This window comes from Typopeltis vanoorti, chromosome 17 (genome assembly GCF_054136105.1).
Source record: "Typopeltis vanoorti isolate ZY-2024b chromosome 17, IOZ_Tvanoo_1.0, whole genome shotgun sequence".
Lineage (NCBI taxonomy): Eukaryota > Metazoa > Arthropoda > Arachnida > Uropygi > Thelyphonidae > Typopeltis > Typopeltis vanoorti.
This window is the reverse complement of record NC_143565.1, coordinates 53,811,612-53,837,487: the sequence shown is the minus strand read 5'-3', so window position 1 is coordinate 53,837,487 and position 25,876 is coordinate 53,811,612. Positions and strand designations below refer to the sequence as shown.

Sequence of the window (25,876 nt, the reverse complement as noted above, 5' to 3'; positions counted from 1 at the left end):
CAAAAATAACCACATTACAATTACCAAATCAGACAAAGGAAATGCCACTGTAGTAATGGATACAACAGAATATAAAAGCAAAATGCATGCACTGCTCCAAGACCAGTCTACATATCAAATCATAGATCGAGATCCCATCAACTCACAAAAGAATAAGCTGTGCAAGTTACTGAACAAAGTAACTTCCTGGCCAAAAGAAATTGTCAAAAAACTCAAACCCTTGCACGTTAAAACACCCAGAATATATGATGCTCCTAAAATACACAAACAAGGTACACCTTTACATCCTATTGTAGATAGTATAAACAGTCTTACATATAAACTAGCTAAACATTTAGCCACTTACACAAACAATTCTCCCTCTTTTGTTAAAAATTCTACCCACCTAAAAAGTATTTTAGAAAACCACACCTTAAATAGTTCAGACCTAATGGTGAGTTTTGATATCACCTCATTATTCACTAATGTACCACTGACTGAAACGTTTAATTTATTAAATTCACAATTTCCCCCAGATATATTTCAGCTATTTAAATTCACAGTACACGCTGGTTATTTTACAAGGAAAGAGGAAAATATGCAAACAATTAGATGGGACAGAAATGGACCCCCCTTAGCCAACTTCTACATAGAACATCTGGAAAAACTAGCTATCAACACTATGTTGATGATCTTTTTGCTATTTGGCCACATGGCCCAGACACATTGAATACATTTTTAGTGCATCTAAATAGCCAGCACCCTAAAATCCACTTTACAATGGAACTAGAAGCCAATGACTGCCTACCCTTCCTGGACACACTGACCACGTCTTCCAGATGGTTCCTTATCATTTTCGGTTTATAGCAAACCCACACATACAGGGAGATACTTACACAAACAATCACACCATCACCATTCTCAACAATATGGTATCTTAAAAACACTCACCTAGAGCTAGAGCAATCGGTTTCAATGACATTGGTCTCACTGCTGAACTTTCTCACCTACATCACACTTTCTTAACCAATGGTTATAATCCCCATAAGATAGATAACATACTAAATCCCCTCTACCACAGAAGACTACAACAAAACTATCACCATCCCATACATTAAAGGCACATCTGAAAAGATATCTAGGGTGCTTAACCAACACCAACTGCGCACCATATTTAAACCTTATGTAAAATTAGCAACTCTCATCCGTTCACCTAAAGACAAATGCACTCCTTTATCGCATCCAAGAGTCTATGAAGTGCCCTGTTCTTGCCATCAAGCCTACTACGTACAGGGAGAACTGTGGACATCTGTCTCAGTGAACACAATAAATATATCCGACACTTTCGCTATGTCCCAAGTTGAGTCTGGCAGACCATGCTTTGGATACCCCAGAACACAGGATCAATTGAAAAAAACAAAAGTAATGCATAGAAGCTTCTACAAGTCAGAGAGGTTGTTCCTGGAATCAACAGAAGCCTTAAAACATACTCCAAACCTTAACATGTATAGCTGTATAAATCTACCAAAGATTTGGGAGACAGTCATCCTAAGACCAAATTAATAATTATTACTTTATTTTATTTTATTTTTTTCAAACTTTCTAGACTATTATTTGGACTACTATTCCAAAACTTGGAACTTTTTTTTTTTTTTAACCTAGATGGCGCCCTATTAGGACTTTAGTCTTGTGTTGCACGCTGCAATTACTTATACTAGCCCCACTGTTACACCGGATTGTGGTTGTCTTGCATTTGTAACAAACTTTGTGTTGTGTGCTCTGAAGATGCTTGGTATAATACTAGCAAAATATTAGCTTCTAAGTTAATAAATAGTTATTTTCTTATCCATCTGTGTTCATATCAATACCGTTAAATCTATTACAACATATTAGAATCAAAGCTATCAGATGTACTCTTGATCAGGTGAGGCATGCTGAGGTTTGTGAAATAGCAGAGATTTGCCTCAGTCATCTAAACCAGAGTTGGATAAGAGAAGACTGATGCCAAAAAATCTGCCTTCTTTAGGAGATGTTGCATTCTTCCATCAGGTTGAGAGCGAGAGAGAGAGAGTCAGATACAAAAACATAATAGGGCAGGGTTTTGCCCAACAGCCTTGCCATATGACCAGAAGACTCCAATGCCATTTGAACAGCAGACAAGCTTAGTGTATTTGGTTCTCAAAAAAGTCTGCTTTTTATTAACTTTCTTTTTTGCAGTTACAGCAAAAAAAAAGTTCTTACTGTAGTGTAAGCTGGTTGAGAGGCTGGTATGTTTGGCTTGAGCCACTTAGTGCATGTTGTAATTTCAGCTTGGTTTACTTTGGCACATTTATTGGAAACCCAAGGCTCGAATAAGGGTTAGGAATTCTGAGCTGAATGGGTAATACATGCACTCATCCCGACATGAATAATTTCAGTTATTCAATTATGACAAGTGCTTGGATCAAGATAGCAGAAGCAATAATCACACCATGGAAAAGAGGTATAGAAAACCCAACAGCCATTCTAGTTGGCACTATTGTAGTCTCATAAGTTACGAGGCCAATTTTGTCTGGGAAACCAGTGATCTGTGAAGAAAAAACATAGAAAAGGTTATGGTTAAAGCTGCCACCAGAAGAGCCCATGTCAGCAGTATTTGGAGAGAGCTGATTAAGAAAACAGGGTCAGGATAATAACGATAGTTCTAACTACATCTGGTAGTTAGGTTAACTACCAGATGTTTGTAAAGTCTATGGAATTGTAAGATTTATAATAAGATTTTAGGTCGGATATCTTTTGATGGTATATCAGACCTGAAGAAAGTGCATAATTTCCCCTTCTTGTAGAAAGCACATTGTATGATATACTATGGAAAGTATAGGTGAGTTGTAGGTTATAGCAGATGTCATTTCATTCCATAATGAAATATCATACTGAGTTTGGAGATCATAGTGGTCATGCACATTACTTGATTTACCAACATCAGTAGATGTTTGTAAAAGCTATGGAATTTTTTTTTTTTTTTACATAGAGTTTTGCTGTCTTGTGGGATTTTTCGGTATATTTTTATTGTTTTTTGTGGACAATTTTTTAACTGCACTAACACTGTAATTTTATTTGCTGTCTTTCATGTTAGTGGAGTATTGAGAAAATTCAAGCATGGGCTCAACACTGTGCCATGTAAGCTGCTATACTTGGACTTCCTCCAGGCACAACCTGGCAGAGTAAGAATCAGGATTATTCACTAGCTGATTGGGAAATCTCCCAAATTTCCCAATCACATCTAAGAAGAAAGAGAAGGGAAGGTGGTATATAGAGACTATGATAGGAAACACAGCAATAGCCTCCATTTAGGATGGAGTAAGGTTTCACCAGGCAATTAAATTCATATACCACCTAGTGATATAGTTATCATTTCCTCCAATTAGGTAAGATATGCTTTTAAGGCAGCAGTACTCACTTTTTAGTGCCTGTTTGTGGAAACAGGCTATATCATACCATACTATAGGAAAAAGGGAACACTTGCTGGGGGAAGGCTATGTATTGCACATCACCAGCCTATTGATGGCCCAAAGATTTTCTTGGATAGCATAAAGCATTCTAACAAAGTACACTCTCCCAAATGTGAGAACAATATTCTAAGGTTGGGTAGAGTTGGGGGACACTTGCCGATTTTATCACTTCACAGACTAGTTGGCTTTAGTTGTGAGAGAGCCTCCTTCAGTTCCAGTTTGGATATGAGTGGAAACTACATGGTTTGCTGTTATCTTTGGGTTCATTATTTTGTGTTGCACCTTGTTGGAAAAATATCTATTTTAAGTTGTGTGATGTTGCTTTTGAAGGTATAGTTGAAATGATTCAGGAAGTTCCTTTTGATTCATCTCCTGATTAAAGTTTTGGGGATAAAGTCTTTCAAGGAAATTTTCTTTTGTTGAGTTAATAGTTCATTAACCCGTTAACATACAAAGACGTCTGTGACACCTATTTTGTTTATTGCACCAAAATTGATTTTGACATATCACAGACGTTGCGAAGTTCACTTCAATTTCAAACGAATTTAGAGTTAACATATAAAGACGTCTGTGACATGTATTTTGCTTATTGTACCAAAATTAATTTGACTTATCGCAGACATTACAAAGTTTGCATCAATTTCAAATGAATTTAGGGTGTTAGGCAGTGAATATATATGCATATAAACTCTATTCACTAGTTAGTTTGTGTTGAAATTTATTATCATCCCTAATATGTCTGCAAATATTTATAATATGTTAGCCGAAAGTGATATTGAAAGCGGAGAGGACAGTTTGGATAAAAACAGCGAGACAAATTTATATCATCAAAGTGTTGGCATTTTTGACTTGTCAAGTGACAATAGCGACAGTAACATTGGAGGTTCGGTTTGAGGAAATGTTCATAAACGTTTGAGACCGATATCGTCTAGTAACAATGATTCCGTTGTAACAGAAAATGAATGGAATTGGCAAGAAAAGGAAAATGTTCCTATTATAAAACCATTTACGGAAATTCCCGGCGTCAATGCAATTGCTTTGCTAAGATTTTGTGCAAACCTGACACCTCTTTCTGTTTTGAAACAAATACTTTGTGATGATTTCTTTGACGTGATAGTTACAGAAACTAATAGATATACGGCTCAAGCAATAAAGAAAATTACTAAAAAGATTGAAGAATGGTATCCAGTAACAAGTGACAAATTGCAGGCATATTTTGCGTAATGTATAATTATGTCACAGGTAAAAAAATCTAATATAGACATGTATTGGTCAAAGAGGGCTGTTGTCGAGGCACCCATATATTCAAAAATTATGCCTCATAAACGCTTCTTGGCTATATCTCATTTTCTCCATTTCGTGGATAATGAAACAATAAAGAAAGATGACAAAATATGTAAAGTGCAAAATATAGTCGACTGCCTGAATAATAAGTTTCAGCAATTATATACACCAGATAAAAATGTAGTAATTGATGAATCCCTTATGAAATATAGAGATCGACTAAATTATGTACAGTTCATTGCTAGCAAACGAGCACGATTTGGGATAAAATTTTACAAGCTATGTGAATCAGACTCTGGATATTGTTCAAAGTTCAAAATTTATACAGGAAAGGATAAAATTCCAGGAAGCAATACACCTGCATCTCAAAATATCGTCATGGAGTTGGCCGAACCTATTTTAGGAAAAGGATGTACGTTATTCTTAGATAATTGGTATTCGTCACCAGAATTATTTTATTTCTTGAGAAAAAATAGTACAAATGTTGTGGGGACAGTTAGAAAAAATCACAAGAATATGCCTAAGAAATTGATGACATATAAAATAAAAAAAGGCAAATCAAAAACTTTATCTTGTCGATGAATTTTGTCATTACATTGGCGCGATAAGAAGGATGTTTACATGATAAGCACAAAGCATTCAAAAGAAGAAATGGTAGATACAGGAAAAGTAAGGAGAAGTAAGAGAGGGCGATGAAGAAAAAGTAATAAAACCTAAATGTGTTCTTGAATACAATTGCGGAATGGGCGATGTCGATAGTCAAGACCAACTACTTGCTTGTTTCCAATTATGCGAAAATGCATGAAAGGTTACAAGAAAATATTTTTCTATTTGATGGATATCGCTATTTACAATGCTTATGTTTTATATTCCAAACTACCCAATACATCAAAACTAACAATAGTCAATTTCCGTTTGAACGTAGCAGAAGATATGTTGTCAAATATATCTTTATCTAATTATAGTACCCATGGACATCCATCGCAAAATGACTGCCCAATTAGACTGCAGGCAAAAAATTGGGCACATTTCCCTGAACATATATCCCTACTGATAAAAGCAACATCCAGCAAAGAGATGCCATGTATGTGCCAATCATAATGTAAGAAGTGAGACAACATGGCAATGTAAAAAATGTTTGATACTGTTACATTTACCTAAGTGCTTCGAAAAGTATCATATCTTGCAAAATTATTAATATTCTTTATAATAAGGTAACAATTAATGAAATAAATCACATGGATTAAATAAATAGTAGTTTTATCTATTCCAACTTTAAAAATAATTTATATGTCAAAGGGTTAAGTGTAGATCATGTTTCATGCTGACACTGTATTCCATGAATTTCAGAAAGTAGTACTGTTTTTTTGCACTCTGAATTTGAGTTATAGTTAGTTTCTTGAGTTTTTGTATGGGGGGACCTATATATTGTGTTTATTACATATTTTTGATTATGTTTGTGATTATTCATGACTTTCAAGGGTAATGTTTCCACATGTTTAAAGGAAGTTAAGGTTTCAGCTACACTGTGCTTTCTTTTGGTAAATGTCACAATTCTGCTTTCTCTTTTGCATGGTCTGCATAAGATATTATTATTATTATTATGTGACACCTCTAGGGAGTCCAAAGACTCATCGAGGGAGAGTGTGCCAACAGCATTGAACGATTGAACCCCTTCCAACTACTAACCAAGTTCAAACTTGCTTAACTTTTTGCTGAGCTATTAGTAGCAGAGGATGTACCAATCGACCAACCTTTACTGGCACTGGAAATTGTTAATGTTGCAAGCAAACACTTCTTGTCACTGATAAAAACTTGAATCAAGATAAGTACATCAATATTTTCAGGATGTTATTGTTGACTGATGGTAGTAGGTTTGGTGGTGAGTATGCAGTTCGACTGTCAAGGGATGATGAGCAGCTGTTGCTCAAGTTCTTGTAGATCTGACAGAAATGGGAGGCATAATGGATGTTAGTTCTACTGAACAGCAGCTATAGAAATATCTGCAGAAGTGACATAATGCAGAAACTGATCATTATTAGATAATGGCTTAAGAAAATCTATAAGAGAGGTGGTGTCATTAATCAATTGGACTGCACTTTTCTGAACAGCATCAAGAATTTTTTGGGAGATCTTAGATTGGAGGAGAAGAATGAAGTCAAAAGATCAGCTTTAGATATTGTTTTAGTAGCAAAAGAGGGAGGGGAAAGTAGAAGCACTGATGAACTGAAGTTGTCCAATGGCTTTGTAAAATACCAGAAGGTGCTACTGTTGTTTGTATAAAAGGCAATTTTTATGCTGTTGGTCCTCTTTCAAAGTCAAATTTGGATTTGTTGATGATTATTTTGCATTTGTTACATGCATTTGTGTAATGAGTTTGTAACCAGAGTTTTTCTTATAAGCATTTGCAGTATGCTCTACATTACTTTGACACATCTATTGTTTTCCATGCCAAGCCATGCACCCAATATGCATGGCTTGCACATTGGGTGGAAATTTTGAATAGTGTGGAAGAATGAGAATTTTCATTCTAGCGAGGATAATTTCACTAACTTGCTGAGAGTGTTTAGATCAAAAGAACAGAAGCAATAGTTTGATCATGGAAAGGAAGAGCAGAAGTCTTCTTGAAGATCATCCCATATGGTGCTGTTGTAGTACTGAATAAACACATCTCTCTGGACAGAAATTAATGCATTGGGCATTCTTTGATTGCAGTAACTGATTCATTTCCTCACAGAAGGCCTTCTGCAAGAAGTTGTAGAATTATTCCAAGTGAACAACTAAAATCCTTTGAACTTTACATATAATGTTAGTTAGTTGCATCCATTTCTCTTCAATCATCAAACTTTAAGAATTATATATGATATGTAAGCACACACACACACACACCATGAATGTATTTGTGTGTGTAACTTAATGTTATTCTTGTAGATAAACTTATAGGTTGGTTACACGACTTTTTTTAATTAATATTTTAGTATACGTTGTCATTTCCTGAAAAATTTAAAGTCACATTACTTAATGTTGAATAATATTTTAATATTACAATTGAATATTAAATTTTCCAATGCAGCTATTACTGGATAATTTTTTTTTAAATTTCATTATTTATTATTTTTTTAATATTTTGTAGGATATCTGCTATTTAATGATATCAAATTATCTTACAGTTTGTTTTAGACAGAGACCCAATATCTAATGTTTGCCTGAATAAGTTAAAAGACTTAGGTTTGAGGTATGCTAATCTATAATTAGATGTCTAATGGTAAAAAAAAAATAATAATAATAATAAACAAAAATATAAAATTTCTTGCATAGGAAAGCCAGGATCCTAACAAGTATTACTGGTTGTTTGAATTACTTATGGAAGAACCTCTCAAGGAAGAAAGTGGATCATTCTTAGAGGCAAGGTAAATAGTACACTATAAATGCTGATTTCATGACTAAAAATGTATAAAGTAGAGATTTTAATTCATTATTTATTCTTGACATTTTTAAGTATGGCAAAGTAAATCATGCATGTTGCATGATTGAATAAGTGAGTGTTTCATTTTTATGCTCAGCCAGAGAAAGAAGAATGATTACATTAGAATTGCATTTCATTGATTAATATTTGCCAACTTAAAGAAAGTTGCACCTTATAAGACATTAAGGCATATTCCTATAAGGTGATCTGTTTTTCTTAATCTGTGGGTGGTATTTGTTGTTAATTATAATGATGAATGATTGCATGTACATTGCAATTTTTTCATACCTAAAGAATATTCCTGATACAAAATATTAAGGCATATTTTTATAAGGTGATCTGCGTTTCTTAATCTGTGAGTTGTATTTGTTATTTATACTGATAGCTCTTGTTGCTGTTAGTCCATGCTATAATTTTGCTTTAGTAAATAATTTTAATTCATTATTTATTCTTGATTATGTTTTGATTATTTCCAGCTTTTAAGAATTTCAATAGTTAGCCATGAATTAATTTGCCAGTATGAGATTTCATATAAACAACAATGGTTTCTTCTCTGATTCATCCATTATTATGATGTTAAGTGAAGATCACTTTATCATTTTCTTTTACAAGAGGAATGTTGATCTGTGTTAGACTGTTGATGTAAATCTGAAAAAATTCTCTTACTTTATAGAAGGTCATGTTGAATCTTCAGATGTAGGTATATGGCAGGTATGAAGGAAGCTGAAGCTAAAATCCTTCAAAATATTCCATAAAATAATATTATATTGCTAGGTATCATGTGAAAAGAAGAATAATAAAAATAATGATGATAACTTTAATAAAGTTTCTCTAACAACTTCAAGTTTTTGTCAGTGGACTGAAAAATAACATCCAAGCTGATCATAAATTAATTTTAAGAATTACATTTTTAATAATGGAAATAGCAAAGCTTATTGTGTGATGGAGCTACCCCACTCTCCAACCAAAGGCAGTATTACATCTAATATGAAAATTTAATTATATAAAAGGATAGTTAAAAAACATAGTGATAGTAAAAACACTATACATTGTCTATACACTGCTTATCAATTACCACAACTTATCAGAATGTACCAAATTTTCCCTTTCTAATATCCTTTCTGTGATTTGAGGTTATAATCTCAACAGATTTCTTTAAATATAAAGATCATTTCTGTGAACAGATTTTTGATATTCCTATTGGCCAAACATTAGTGGTCAACTTGCTGCACTTTTCCTTGTTCAGATGAAAACACAATTCTTATCGCCATCCCCCCCCTCCTTAGCATTTCTTTTTTTGTGGTAGATACATTGATGATGTCCTATATATTGGTAACATGAATGCTATACAAAAACTAATTGTTTCTCTAAACACCTTTAGCCACAGACTAAAGTTCTCAATCTAATATAAGGAAGATAAATCCATAAACTTTTTAAATATGACTCTCACTAGATATGACTATTATAGTAGTAATAAAGTATACCATAAACCCACCAACATTGAAACTACTTACATTTCTCTTCCTGTAACCTTCATTGGATCAAAAGATCAATTATTTTAACTCAGTTTGTCAACACTTACAAATTCTCTTCCTCTATCACTGCTCTAAACCAAGAAATCTCATACCTAAAAGATATCTTCTACTCTCACCAGTACTCCCAACAATTAATAGATCATGTCATTCATGTAGCCCAGAATTATATTTGTCTTTCCCAAAGCAACTTAACTAAATCTTACACTATTTTAAAATTCTTTGTATATTCACAATACCCACAATGCCATCAAACACACCTGCAGGTATTCTAATTACAAAATTGTATACTTCAAATAAAATAAACTTCAAAATTTTCTAAAACACAAAACCACAATATCTCAGACTGATGTACTACCATGGCACAATGTAGTTTACAGGTTTAACTACTAATCAGGATGCAATACCTGCTACGTTGGATCTATCCATCCTTTAAAGTCTTATTTATTGGAACATTACTGAGATTGCGATATCTCCATAAGAATACTTACATTCCACCACTAAAAAATAAAAAAACATCAATAATATCAATAAAAGTCCCACTGCTGAAATATTATCGCACACTATACAATCCAAACACAATTTAAATTAAGGGGATATTAAATCCCACATTATTTCAATGTTAGTATTAATTAATTTAAATAATTAATTTATTAATTAAATTATCCAAATTAATTTAAGTAATGTTACATCGCCAAAGTGAAGCTTATTGGCTCTTTTATTTAAGTAAGTTACCCTTATTGATTTCCAAAAAAAAAAAAAATGCAACTAAATTACATTGCTCTGATTTCTAGCGATAAGAACCAATCAGGATGCTATAAACACAAAAAAGATCCTATCTCATCTCTCTTGGCAGGTAAATAAAATATATTAATCCCTATTAATCTCAAACCACCCAAACTCCCTGTTCCTCCAATCATCTACATAATCTTAAACCATGCAACAAGTTCATAGTCAGTTTTGCACTCTTTAGTCTGTTCCATTCATTATCTTTGTTCATGCTTCAGTTTTGGCTATTACATATGTATTTAAGTTTGCATAATTCACAATGAGGTATGTCTTTTGGATGAAGAAAGGTTAGCAAAACACGTCTTTGATGGCAAGGAAACAGACCCAGAAAAAAACCAAGGTCTAGGTGGATTGATTCAGTCAGAAGTGCTTTAGAAATACGAAATATAAGATATGACAATATTGGAGTGCTCACAAGTAATAGATTGATTTGGAAGAAAATTGTTGATAGGAGATTAATAATAATGTAAACTTAATCATGTGATGCTATCATAGCAGCCTGATTAAATATTAAATCCTTTTATATAATCAGTAATTCCTCCATTCATTTCAAAACCTTTTAAAATATTCAATAATTTCTCAGCAACCTTTCCCACTTAACCAAATTTTTCTTCCTTTTATAACCAAATTTATCTTCCTTATATTCGATTGAGAACTTTAGTCTGTGGCTAAAGGGTTTAGGGAAAGAATTTGTATAGTTTAGTTTTTGTATAGCATTCTTGTTACCAATACATAGGACATCATCATTTGACCTATTTATTGGTAACAAGAATAACTCTTCATTAACCCTTTTATATAATTAAAATTTTGCATTAAATGTAATTTTGTCTTTGGTTAGGAAGAATGGGGTAGCTCCATCACCTAATAAGTTTTGCTATTTCCATTAATGTTTTTATTCTGGAGTTTCATGAAATAAGGAGCATTCATTTTTATATAAAATATCTGGTTTTACCTTGTATTGCACCTTTTTGTATCAGATTAAAAAGTGTGTTTGAGGAGTGAATATTCTTGCAATCTGCCAAGTGCCTTCTTCTTGTAATGTCTCAAATTTTTGACAGGAAAAGATATCTGACTTGCTTGTTCTATCTTCAGAAACAGACAAGTCATATTAAGTTAGATTAGCTCTGCTCATACATTCCTGAATGTTGACAATATTAGATTCCTTCCTAATATTGTATGATACTGCCATTGATGTCATCTGTTCTGTTCGTTCACTCTAGTAATTTTTCTCAGAATTCTGTCTGTGGTCTTTGATTAGCTCTTTTATTTCTTACTGATCTCTCAAATCCATAAGTTAAAAATGATTTCAACACTGTCTTGTATACAGCTAATTTAATGTCTTAACTAATTTCTCTCTTATTTTGTATAAATTTATTCAGTTGTTTCTTTCTAATATCTTCTTTTACTTCATTTTTCCCTCTTTTACCTTGCAGTGTCAAGGGTTTTTCTATTCATTTTAACCTCAACCATACACAAGGATAAGGTGGTTAGCCCTATGCCTCATGATGTATCCTATATCTGTAGAGGCGTTGAGTTCTCAAGGCCTGTTTGCCTTCTTGTGGGAAGAAAAACCCTGTAGTCCACGCCCAAGACTGGCTAACTTGGCTATGTCTGAGAAAGATCCTAAGCTCTTCACGTCAGGAATTGAACCCAGGACACTCCTTTCCCAGGCATATGGTTGCAAAGTGCATAGCCACTCGGCTAACCGCGTGGACCTTTCTAATATCTCATCATCATCATCAAATTCCTGCCATATACCCTCAAGGGGTGTACAGGATATGATAGTACTATATGAAAAAATTACATCATTATTAATTTCCTATCTACAATTTTCCTCCAAATCAGTCTGTTACTTGTCAAGACTCCAACATTATCAGATCCTATATTTCTATCGTCTAAAGCACTTTGTACAGTATCAATCCACCTATATCTTGGTCTTCCTCTAGGTCGTTTTCCTGCAAACCTGGCAGAGAACACTTGTTTTGCTAATCTTTCCTCGCCCATTCTGTTTAAGTGACCATACCACCTGAGATTAGCTCTGCTAATGCATTCCTGGATGCTGACAATGTCAAGTTCTTTCCTAATATCCTCATTTTTAATATGATATTGCCATTGATGCCATCTGTTCATGCCTATAATCTTTCTCAGGACTCTCATATCTGAGGTCTCTAGTCTTTGGTCAAGTGTTTTACTTCTGACCCAGCTCTCAGATCTATAAGTTAAAACTGGTTTGAACACTGACTTGTACACAGCTAATTTAGTGCTCTGACTAATTTCTCTCTTATCCCATATGAATTTATTCAATTGACTTCCCACCATACCAGCTTTGCTTATTCTGTTGTCTATTTCTATATTTAATTTACCATCTTCAGTAAAAATCGTGCCTAAATAGCTGAAATGTTTTACTTGTTCCACATGTTCTCCATTCACAACACAGTTGACATTTTCAATGATTCTGCCTATTTTCATTGTCTTTGTCTTTTTATTGCTGACCTTCATACCATATCTATTACAACAGCTATTCAATTTAGTCAGAGAATCTTGCAGACTTGTAGCAGATTTATTTAGAAGTATAACATCATCTGCATAAAGCAAAGAGCTGACATTAACATCTCCAATTTTGATATCATGTTTAATACCACTTTCCTTCATAATGTGATCCATATAGATAACGAATAACAGAGGGGATAATGTACATCCTTGTCTCACACCAGATTTAACATTAAACCATCTTCCTGTACTTCCTTCAATTCTAACTGCTGACTTACAACTCAAATAAAGACTAAGTATTGCTTGATATAATGCCCCATTGACACCATATAACCGCAGCATATTGAATAGCTTCTCTCTTGGCACCTTGTCATATGCCTTTTCCAGATCGACAAAACTTAAATACAGATCTTTGTTATATTCCCATGCTTTCTCAACTATTTGTCGTAAAGTGAAGATCTGATCCTGACAGCCTCTATTTGGCCTGAATCCAGCTTGTTCTTCACCAAGCTTTTCCTCCACAATTCTTCTCAACCGTTTCTCAAGTATACTTGCATAGATCTTGCCAGGAACACTCAGTAGGGAAATACCTCTGTAATTCTCACACTCAGTTTTATTTCCCTTTTTATATACGGGTACTATGAGAGCTCTACTCCAGTCATCGGGAATTCGTCCCTCTGTCCAGGCTTTCTGAACTATGCAGTGCAGCCACTGTAAGACTGTTATACCACCATACTTCAGCATTTCTGGTCGAATATCATCTACTCCTGCTGCCTTTCCACATTTCAAGCCTTTGATGACTTTTTCTACTTCTAGTATGGATATGTATTTCTGACTGCATGCCTGGTCAGTGTTTTTTACCACTGTCCTATCATCACTGCATGTTTCATTTAGCAGTTTTTCAAAGTAATTACTCCATACTTCAAGAATATCTTTTTCTCCCATTTTCATGTCACCTTTATCATCTCTAATTCCTTTTACAGCACTCTTTCCTCCATTCTTAAGCTTCTTCAACAACCTCCAGAATATTTTGCCACCTTCTTGATATTTATTTTCTATATTCTTGCCAAAGTCCTCCCATGACTTTTGTTTAGCTAGTTTTACACAGTGTTTAGCATTCTTGCATTTGTCTCTATATTCTCTAAGAGCACAAGCTGACTTATTTGGCAGGAACTTTTGGTATGCTTTCTTCTTTTCCTTCACTGCCTCTTTAACTTCCTGTGTCCACCAGGGAGTTCTGATTTTTTTTATCCTTACAGATAACCTCACCACATGCCTCTCTGGCAGAATCAATGTTTTCTTCAATAATCTTTGTGTATTTTAGCCTACAGTTCACATCTGAGAGCTGCTCAACTTTTATTTGCTTTAAAACTTTCTTACATGTTATTCTTTTCAATATGAAATTCAATTTTATCCTGCTCAAGACTAAATAGTGATCACTTCCAATTTCAAATCCTCTGTACACTCTAGTGTCCTGCACCAGGGAGAAAACATCACTATCAACAATAACATAGTCAATGAGACTTTTCTTATTCCTAGCCTCTTCTCTCCATGTGAATTTGTGCACATTTTTATGTTGGAATATGGTGTTAGTAATAACCAGTCCATGTCTTGAGCAGAAATCCAACAGATATTTGCCATTATTATTAGCTTTGCTCTTTTCTCCAAATTTTCCCAAAATATTTTTGTATGTCTCACAATCATTTCCTACTCTGCTATTTAGATCCCCGACAATGATCAACTTTTCATTTTTCATTGTGTCAGTTGCTTTTTCTAAAGCCTCAAAAAATTCCTCCACTTCTACCTTAGTAGAACCTTCTGTGGGACCATAGGCACAAATAAGTCTCATTGTCCAGTTCCCCATTCTCATATTTGCCCACATTACTCTACTTGAGACTGACTGCCATTCAAGAAGATTAGCCTCGTATTTTGTGTTGAATACTATGGCTACTCCTTCTTTTCCTTGATTGTCATTGCCTGAATATAACATTTTGTATTTATTGCTCAGAAAGATCTCACCAGTTTTGGTCTTTTTTGTTTCAGTCACTCCTATTATGTCGATCTGGTACTTATCTAATTCCTCAGCTAGCTCCATTTCTTTGCCATTCAGGCTTCTTACGTTGATAGTACCGATCTTTAACTCTGGTGATGTTGAGTTGGGGTGTGTTTTCAGATTTGTTCCAGTAGCTGACTTTTCGCTGTTCGCCCTGGTTCCCTGGTGAAAACAACGGGGGCCTTGTTTAACCATGCGACGCCCCAGCCGGCATGAAATTTTGTCATGTTGTACCATCATTCTATATTTTGGTTAACCAATAAGAATACAATTTGGTCGCCTAAATCCCAAATTGCCAGCCCATCCTCGTCCGTTCAGTATCCAAGTAGATACCCAACCGGGTGCACCACGAGAAGGTGAGGATTGGACATTAGGTCAGAAGCCCTGGTCGGTTCTCCGCATTCCTTTAAAGGCTATGTGGAGGTCTCCTCTCAGTTATACAGCTTTGACCCTTAAGCACCCCCTTTCTAATATCTTCATTTTTAATATGATTCTGCCATTGGTATCTATTGGTAGTTATCGGACTAACTTTCTTTATCCTGTTATTTATTTCCATAGTTAAATTGCCATCTTTGCTAAAACATGTTCCTGCATATTTTCATTATTTGTCTTATTGTGTTTTTTGCTAATTTTCATGCCAGATTTTAATTCAATGAAGGAATCCTGCAAACTTGTACTAGATTTGTTTAAGAGTATAACATCATCTGCATGAAGATCTGAGATTATTTCCAGTTTGATAGATTGCAGAAAGTTGCACTTATGATGATGTACTTATATTCTTAGTACAATCTTTCTATTGTATTTCTTTTATACAAGATAGATTTTTATAGTCAAGAGACAAGAGAGGATATTTTCAGCTTATAGTACTCCTAGGTAAATAAGGAGACTGTTCCAGAGCATACCAATGAAAGGAATGTACAAAAAGGAAGAAAAATTTGGTTAAGTGGGAATGGTTGTTGAGAAATTATTGAGTATTTTAACAGGTTTTGAAGTGAATGGAGGAATTACTGATGATAATGCAGATGAAAGTGACCATAGACAATATGCAGAAAATTCATGCAGTATTAGAAAATGAACACTGTGTGATAGAAATTTAGAGAAATGTAAATCGAAATACTAATCGATATCATATTGCAAAATGTGGGGATCGAAACATACAAAGATAATATGCAGAAAAGATAAAGCAGGAAATACAATTATTCAAACCCTCCTATACCATCATCAGTTGCATCAGTCTTGGGACTGGTAGCTCAGTCCCAAGACTGATGGACTATAGAGAAATATTATAGTATTTATACGTATGTTGTATTACTGTTATTTATATGGGTAGTACTCCATGGAGTTAAATGACTCATTGCAGGAGATCCACATTATCCATCAACACACTACTTATCAAACATCTCCTTAAACCTATTCACTTTTGGGGTACTCACAACCACATCTGACAATCCATTCCACTCATTCACTACTCTCCAAGTAAAGAAACTAGTCCACACACACCCTTACTAAACATACTTCTAGACAACTTTCCAGTCTGACCCTTTATTTTCCCCCTACTCCCCATGAATTTTATTTTCTGTCAATCTTATAAAATTCCTTTAGTAACTTATAAGTTTCTATCATATCCCCTCTATCCCCCCCCACTGATTGCAATCCATGCACCTTCAATCTATCCTCTAGGGAACATTCCACAGACCTAGTGTGATTTTCTTTCTTGACTACTTGTATAATAACTATAACACTTTTTTGAAGGTTAGTCAAGTGAGTTTTAATTTATCGTCCTACATGTTTCACCGATTTTTGCTATCGGCATCTTCAGGGAATACAATTTGTAAGCTATATGAAGGTAACAGACTAGGTTTTTAACTGACAGTTCTAATTCATACAAAATTAGTATTGTGCGAGACAATGCACCTGTCTCGGGAACATGATTTATTTGTTGCGAGACATAATGTAATTGGCATGAAAGTTCATTTCTTTGATGTTTAGTGATCTGATTAAAACTCTCCAAATTTCCGGTAGGATTAGACCTTGATTCTTATTTAGGTTTCCTGTTGAAAGCAACCGTAGCAGCCTCCTTGAAGGTTCTGGAATGGTAATTCTCTTCTATATAAGGCACATGACTCTTATCCCACTCAATGAGATGGTTGGTAGAGGCAAAGAGGCAAGAAAGGCCTGAAATATCTTGTCTGTTGTTTCTGACATATCCTATGTGTTCCTTTTGTCTCGTTTCGAAGCTTCTAGAGGTCTGACCAACGTAACTAACACCACAGGAGCAAGGTATACTCCAGAATACTTGTAGAATGGATGAGGGTCTTTCGGTGATCTTAAAAATTTCCGAATAGTATTGACCGGCTTGAATGCTACTCTAATATTGTGTGGTTTTAGGAGGATAGCCAATTTTTTGGAAATGCTGCTGACAAATGGAATAGTTATAGTACTGATGTATTGGGTGTCATCACGTTGTCTTTGTGGTATATCCGAAAAGAGAATCTTGTTGCATAGTCTTTTTGGATAACCATTTAAGGATAGCTCTCTGGATATTGTAGTTAATTCTTTTTGTAAGTTATCTTGGTCTATTGTGTAATGTATAGCTCTTTTCTTAAGCATATGGATAATGCTAAGTTTCTGGGATATATGATGTGACGAATTGAAATGGAGGTAACGTCCAGTATTCGTAGGCTTTCTCTATGGTCGCTCGTTCAACAGGAAACCTAAATAAGAATCAAGGTCTAATCCTACCGGAAATTTGGAAAGCTTTAATCAGATCACTAAACATCAAAGAAATGAACTTTCACGCCAATTACATTATGTCTCGCAACAAATAAATCATGTTCCCGAGACAGGTGCATTGTCTCGCACAATACTAATTTTGTATGAATTAGAACTGTCAGTTAAAAACCTAGTCTGTTACCTTCATATAGCTTACGAATTGTATTCCCTGAAGATGCCGATAGCAAAAATCAGCGAACATGTAGGACAATAAATTAAAACTCACTTGACTAACCTTCAAAAAAAGTGTTATAGTTATTCCACAGACCTGTCACACCAGCTTGGTCACTCGTCTCTGAATCCTCTCCACCACCTTTCGGTCCCCTTGAAATGTAGGTGACCAAATCTATGCACAGTTGTTAATCAAGAAGTAGCTGATAGCCTTCTAAAAAGGGATAATAACCTGCCTATCTTCACTTGTCAGTGTGTTCTTCAGCATCCAAGTAATCCTCTGTGGTATTTTGCCAACTCTTGCTATGTGTCCTCTGAATTTTAAATCTCTATCCACCATTACTCCCATATCCCTAGCACTCATTAATTTCCTGGAAACTAGTACCATCAATATGATACAAAGTATGTAATCCTTTGATTCCAAAGTGCATTGAATTGATACATTAAATTTTACATGAAATCGATAATCATTGTCTTTTACCCACACTGCTTTAATGGGGAGGGTAATTGTTAATTAAATCATCCTGCAAGATATCTATATATTACCTTTATCAACTATTGCCCTCCCCTAGTTTTGCATCATCAGCAAACAACTGAATAACCTCCTCCCTCAAATCTTCTGTTATATCATTCATGTACAAATTAAAGAGCAGTGGTCCTAGTACAGAACCATGGGACACTCCACTACCCTCATTTGCCTTGATTCCACTGTACGATACATCAGCCTCTGGTGTCTGTCTATCAGCCAACCACCATCCTGTCCATCCTACCAACCTCATATCCATTACCATTTGCTCCAGCTTATGTAATAATTTTCCATGTGCCTTTGCAAAGTCTAGCACTATCATAGTGTAGCCATTTCCTTTATCAGTTCCACTGTCACCTTCTTATAAAATGTGAATAAATTACTGAGGCAGGACCTCCTTTTTACAAAGACATGCTGTCCCCTATAGAGTACCATATTCCTCTCCACCCATTCCTGAATTTTACTTTTAACCAACTTCCCCAATATTTTAATCACCACTCCAGAGATACTATGTGGTCTGTAATTTGCTACTTCTGTCTTGGAGTCACCTTTTTGTAATAGAACTGTCTTACTCTCTTCCCTTGGAACCTTGCCAGAGCTGAGAGCTTGATGAAATAGCTTCATCAGGGGCACTCTCAGTTCACTTGCACATTCTTGTGACATACTATCCAGGCCCACTGCTGTATTCACATTGATATTTTTCAAAAACTGATTACCTCCAGTTCATCTACCTCAGTTCTCACATCAGTCTTTGTCTTTCAGTAATACAAAGTCACTACCTGGATGATTTACCCTTGCAAAGTGATCACTTAGTAACTGAACTATTTCTTCTGCTTTCACTTTTCCATCACCAGTGAATAAGGTTATCTTTCCATTATTATTCTTTCTCTTACTTTCTACATAGCAAAAAAAAAAGAAAAACCTCTTAGATTTACTTTGGCATGTTTAGCTAATAACCTGATTTAGCCTTCCTTACCATACTTGTTACTCTTCTATGTACTAATGATATTCATTCCATGTAGCTTCTTATGCCATGCCACTGCTCCAAGTTGTCTCCTAAGTTTGTCATAATTGCCAGCTTTGTTGTTCCACACGAACAACACGAACCCTTTCATGACTGAAAATTGCACATATTCAGCAACCTCCTAGAACAAGACTGCATGGTCACTTTCCACAATCGGAGGAGAGTTGCTACTGTAAATATGTCTTCTGATGCTGTTACCAGATCCAACACTCTCAAACCCCCTGGTCACCTCCATTATGTGCTGTTTCAGGTAATTATCCCTTAGTAACTGTATAAATTCCATTTCCACTTGCCATGTTCCTTTTCCTCCTTCCAATCTTCCCCAAAGGCTCCCATAATAATTGTTTTGCATGTACTCATTGTGTTAATCTGCCAATGCATGTCATCCACATCTTCTTTTGGGTCCCAAATCTATAGCAGCATTCAATAATATATTTTGTCATATTTTCCTCTATCTCACACCAGACAGCCTCAAATGAACCATTTGCCTGAGATCTACAATCTTCCTTCACTTCTATTTTTGTTGGTTGAAATTCTTCAACTGTCATTAATAATACCTTTCCTCCTGCCCTATTTCCTTTATCTTCTCTGAAAATACAATAGTGCCCATCTCTTCCCAACACTGTACCCAATCATTCCTGCACTCACGCTCATACTCATCTATCCCAGGGGTAGCTATTCAGGGGTGACTGTACCTATTCATGCAGAAGAAATCCTTCATTTCACAATCAACAGAAGGAAAAAACAAATGGTTCAATAATGTATGTAAAGAGGCTATAAAGAAATGTAATAAGAGAGATTAAAAATGCTACAGAAGCCATCACCAGATAATACTGAGAAGTATATGACATGCTGAAATTTAACTAATAAAATACTGCACTGAGAGAATGGCTGGTAGAGAAAAAATTAATTGAAGAAATTGAAAATAATACAAATAACTCAGAGGTTCTTCTGATGTGGCAAGATGCTTAAAACAAGATATAAACCACAAACTCAAATACTGATTAACAACCAAGGAGATTTAATTACACAAGAAAAAGAAATTGTTCAGGAATTCAGACAATATTTTGAGAGACTACTAAATAAGTCACCACCAGAGGTACAGCGTTTAGAAAAAAATCTTGAAGAACCCCCCCCCAGTTGAAAAGCCATCTCTAACTGAAGTTGAGAATGTTATTATGGCTTCTGCAAAAAAATAATAGGGCAGTTGAGTGAAAATAAAATTACAGCAGAACTTCTAAAAATTGTTGTTAAGGGTGAGGAACACCCTTAACAACTGAGCTTTACGAATTCATTGAGCTGATATTGTAAAAGGAAGAAATCCCAGTTGTTTTGTTTGGAATACCACCATACTGTGCCATATTTCTTAAAAAAAAAAAAAAAAGAGATCCTATGATAACCTGTAACTATAGAGGTATCTCTCTCTCTCTTTCAGGACACTAGTTATAAAATACTGTCTACACTGATCTGGCAAAGAATTAACATGTATGCTTCACACATCGTAGGAGAGTATCATTATGGCTTCTGCAATTGAAAATTCACACTCCAGCAGTTGTTAGAAAAACACTATGAATTTGATAAAGATTTACAACTAGTATTTGTGAACTAAAAACAAGCATATGACAAATATTGAAATACACTTTGGGATGCAATGAAACAATTTAGAATACCACAGAAGTATATAAACATGATACAACTTTGTAATGACCACACCCTCTGCAAAGTTTTTCCTCCAGGAACATTCATCAAGTTTTGAAATAAAATCTGGACTCTTCCAAGGAGATGCTCTCTCTCTCACACACCAACCCTGTTCAATCGAGCATTGGAATGAATAAACAAAGAATATGAAAAACGAATGGAACAACATCATATAGGCTTATGCCAATGACATCATCATTATCCTTGGAAACTCTTGCAAGGATGTTATACACACTGCTTCTAATTCAGTCAAGGCAACTGGCTTGCGGATCTTGTCATAAACCAGGAAAAGACTAAATTTATGTGTATTTCAAGGACCTATAAATTCCGATCCAACTTGGTCGTTGATAATTGATTGTCTAGGTGTCAACAGCTACACTGATATGCATCAAGAGATAGAGGAGAGAACCAAGAAGGCCAGTTGTGGATACTTTACAACTCCCAAAGTCTAGAATGTAAACAAGAAAATCCAAAAAAAAATTCTATTTACTGTATTTACTTGAATATAACTCGCACTTTTTCCCAAAAATTAAAGTTAAAAAATCGTGGTGCAAGATATGTGTGGATTTTTGTAAATTAAAGTTTTTCAGAAAAAAACAAATTGATATTTATAATTAAATCCTCAATATTCAATATAATTTATAATTGCTCACATTATTTATAATGTGAGTAATTTAAATGACTGTATTTAAATTTTAATTATCAACATTATTTACACGATCTGCTGCTCACCTTCATCACACGATATATTTGAATTTTTTTAGCGACAATGCTTCTGTAATTAAATTAATTATTTCTGCAAAATCATGTCCCAAGCTCTCAGCATCCAGTAGCACCACAGTTCTAATGCTGGTCTCTTAATCTTAATCCACCCCTGCGCATCCAAGATTGAGTAGAAGTCAATGCTCTCGCTCCCACATTTCCTCTACTGGTTGCTTCCATCTCTATGCATATGATTGGTGTAGTATTAACAAAAGATCACTCAACTCAATGACAAAGGTAAGCCGATGATTGTTGAGTTGATAGGAATTCCAAAATATCTGAAACTGCCATAACAACATTCACCCTCTATTTCTTAAAGTTGTAAACTTTTTTGTGTGCAACTATATGCAAAACGTTTTAATTTCTTTTTTCATAAAGTAAAATCAGGGGTGCGAGATATGCACGAGGGTGAGTTATATTCAAATAAATGTGTAAGCTATTTACAATCATTATTAATGTACGGGTGTGAAACATGGTCAACAACAAAGGAAGATAATAAAAACTTATCACATTTGAAAGAAAAGTACTAAGAAAAAATTTGGGGCCATCTTACAATCAAAATACTGGACTGTATGAACGAAACCATGATGAGGAACTATGAAGCATGTTTCAGAGATCCATCATCCTATCATTTATGAGAAGTAAAAACTTGCATATTTGGTCAAGTTTGGGGAGCAGATGACCAGTTAATCAAACAAGTACTTGCAAATAAAATTGACAAGAAATGGCTGACAGGAGGACCCTGAACACTTGACACCAGATACAGCTTATGACAGAGACAGACAGAGAAACCTAGTGAGTACCCATTAGACCTAAATGATCCATTAAGCTGTTGAAGAAGAAGTTAGTCTATATAGTTTGCCTACTGTTCCCCAGAGTTTGTCTTATAGGTGATTTATGTGATTATTAATAATAAAATATTTTCTGTCATGAAATCTTGTGTACCAAGATTTTTTTTTTAAATGACATCACATCACGTTTCAATGCTAAGGATGATGTCCACAATATTGTGCACCAATGGAAAACTTGGAAATGAAGCAAGATATGGTATGATATTTTTCTGAATTTTGTATCCTAATTAGTTGTAACATCATGTTGATGTCCAGATTAAAAAATGCTATGGACTTTTCACCCTTCTTAGGTTGGAAGGGGGGTGCTCAAGGGTCAAGGCTGTATAACTGAGAGGAGACCTCCACATAGCCTTTAAAGGAATGCGGAGAACCGACCAGGGCTTCTGACCTAATGTCCAATCCTCACCTTCTCATGGTGCACCCTGTTGGGTATCTACATGGATACTGAACGAACAAGCATGGGCTGGCAATTCGGGATTTAGCCGACCAAATTGTATTCTTATTAGTTAAACCAAAATAAAAAATGATGGTACAACATGACAAGATTTCATGCCAGCTGGGGCATTGCCCGGTCAAACAAGGCCCCGTTGTTTTTGCCAGGGAACCAGCGTTAACAGCGAAAAATCAGCTACTGGAACAAATCTGAAAACACACCCCAACTCAACATCACCAGAGTTAAAGATCGGTACTATCAACGTAAGAAGCCTGAATGGCAAAGAAATGGAGTTAGCTGAGGAATTAGATAAGTACCAGGTTGATATAATAGGTGTGACTGAAACAAAAAGGACAAAAACTGGTGAGATCTTTCTAAGCAATAAATACAAAATGTTATATTCAGGCAATGACAATCAAGAAAAAGGAGTAGCTATAGTATTCAACACAAAATACAAGGCTAATCTTCTTGAATGGCAGGCATTCTCAAGTAGAGTGATGTGGGCAAAAACTGGACAATGAGACTTATTTGTGCCTATGGTCCCACAGAAGTGGAGGAATTTTTTGATGCTTTAGAAAAAGCAACTGACACAATGAAAAAGGAAAAGTTGGTCCTTGTTGGGGATCTGAATAGCAGAGTAGGAAATGATTGTCAGACATACAAAAATATTTTGGTAAAATTTGGAGAAAAGAGCAAAGCTAATAATAATGGCAAATAACTGTAGGATTTCTGCTCAGGACATGGACTTGTTATTACTAACACCATGTTCCGACATAAAAATGTGCACAAATTCACATGGAGAGAAGAGGCTAGGAATAAGAAAAGTCTCATTAACTATGTTATTGTTGATAGTGATGTTTTCTCCCTGGTACAGGACAGCAGAGTGTACAGAGGATTTGAAATTGGAAGTGATCACTATTTAGTTTTGAGCAGGATAAAATTGAATTTCATATTCAAAAGAACATGTAAGAAAGTTTTAAAGTGAATAAAAATTGAGCAGCTCTCAGATGTGAACTGTAGACTAACATACACAAAGATTATTGAAGAAAAAATTAAAGAGTTTGAGAACAGGAATCAAACCTTGGAGATTCAGTGGGAAGCCTTGAAGAAAACCCTGAATGATTCAGCTAGAGAGGCATGTGGTGAGGCTGTCTGCAAGGATAGAAAAATCAGAACTCCATGGTGGACACAGGAAGTTAAAGAGACAGGGAAGGAAAAGAAGAAAGCATATCAAAAGTTCCTGGCAAATAAGTTAGCTTTTGCTCTTAGAGAATACAGAGACAAATTTAAGAAAGCTAAACACTGTGTAAAACTAGCTAAACAAAAGTCATGGGAGGACTTTGGCAAGAATATAGAAAATAAATATCAAGAACTTGGTAAGATATTCTGGAGCTTGTTGAAGAAGCTTAGAAATGGAGGAAAGAGTGCTGTAAAAGGAGTTAGAGATGATAAAGGTGACATGAAAACAGAAGAAAAAGATATCCTTGAAGTATGGAGTAATTACTTCAAAAAATTGCTAAATGACAGTGATAGTACAGTGGTAAAAAACACTCAACAGGCATACAGTGAGGAATACATATATATACTTGAAATAGATAAATCCATCAAAGGCTTGAAATGTGGAAAGGCAGCAGGAGTAGATGATATTCGACCAGAAATGCTGAAGTATGGTGGTATAAAAGTCTCATATAAAAATGGTATAAAAGTTCAGAAAGCCTGGACAGAGGGACGAAAAACCCGATGATTGGAGTAGAGGTGTAATAGTGCCCATATATAAAAAGGGGAAATAAAACTGAATGTGAGAATTGCAGAGGTATTTCCCTACTGAGTGTTCCTGGCAAGATCTATGCAAGCATACTTGAGAAACGGTTGAGAAGAATTGTGGAAGAAAAGCTTGGTGAAGAACAAGCTGGATTCAGGCCAAATAGAGGATGTCAGGATCAGATCTTCACTTTACGACAAATAGTCGAGAAAGCATGGGAATATAACAAAGATCTGTATTTAAGTTTTGTCGATCTGGAAAAGGCATATGACAAGGTGCCAAGAGAGGAGTTATTCAATATGCTACAGTTATATGGTGTCAGTGGGGCATTATATCAAGCAATGCTTAGTCTGTATTTGCGTTGTAAGTCGGCAGTTAGAATTGAAGGATGTACAGGAAGATGGTTAATGTTAAATCTGGTACGAGACAAGGATGTACATTATCCCCTCTGTAATTCATTATCTGTATAGATCACATTATGAAGGAAAGTGGTATTAAACATGATATCAGAATTGGAGATGTTAATGTCAGCTCTTTGCTTTATGCGGATGATGTTATACTTCTGAATAAATCTGCTACAAGTTTGCAAGATTCTCTGGCTAAATTTAATAACTGTTGTAATAGATATGGTATGAAGGTCAGCATTAAAAAGACAATGAAAATAGGTAGAATTATTGAAAATGTCAACTGTGTTGTGAATGGGGAACCTGTGGAACAAGTAAAACATTTCAGCTACTTAGGCACGATTTTTAGTGAAGATGGCAAATTAAATATAGAAATAGACAACAGAATT

The 25,876-nt window shown here is 35.0% G+C and overlaps 1 protein-coding gene across 1 annotated transcript in view; it reads left to right on the top strand.

The window, feature by feature from the left end:
- The window catches only part of LOC150097399 (proteasome activator complex subunit 4-like), a 646,748-nt gene that overhangs the window by 511,838 nt on the left and 109,034 nt on the right, over nt 1-25,876 (top strand). The window contains exon 37 of the mRNA XM_090407543.1: nt 8,073-8,164. Coding sequence (XP_090263669.1) covers nt 8,073-8,164 — 92 coding nt within the window. The remainder of the gene's footprint in view (nt 1-8,072; nt 8,165-25,876) is intronic.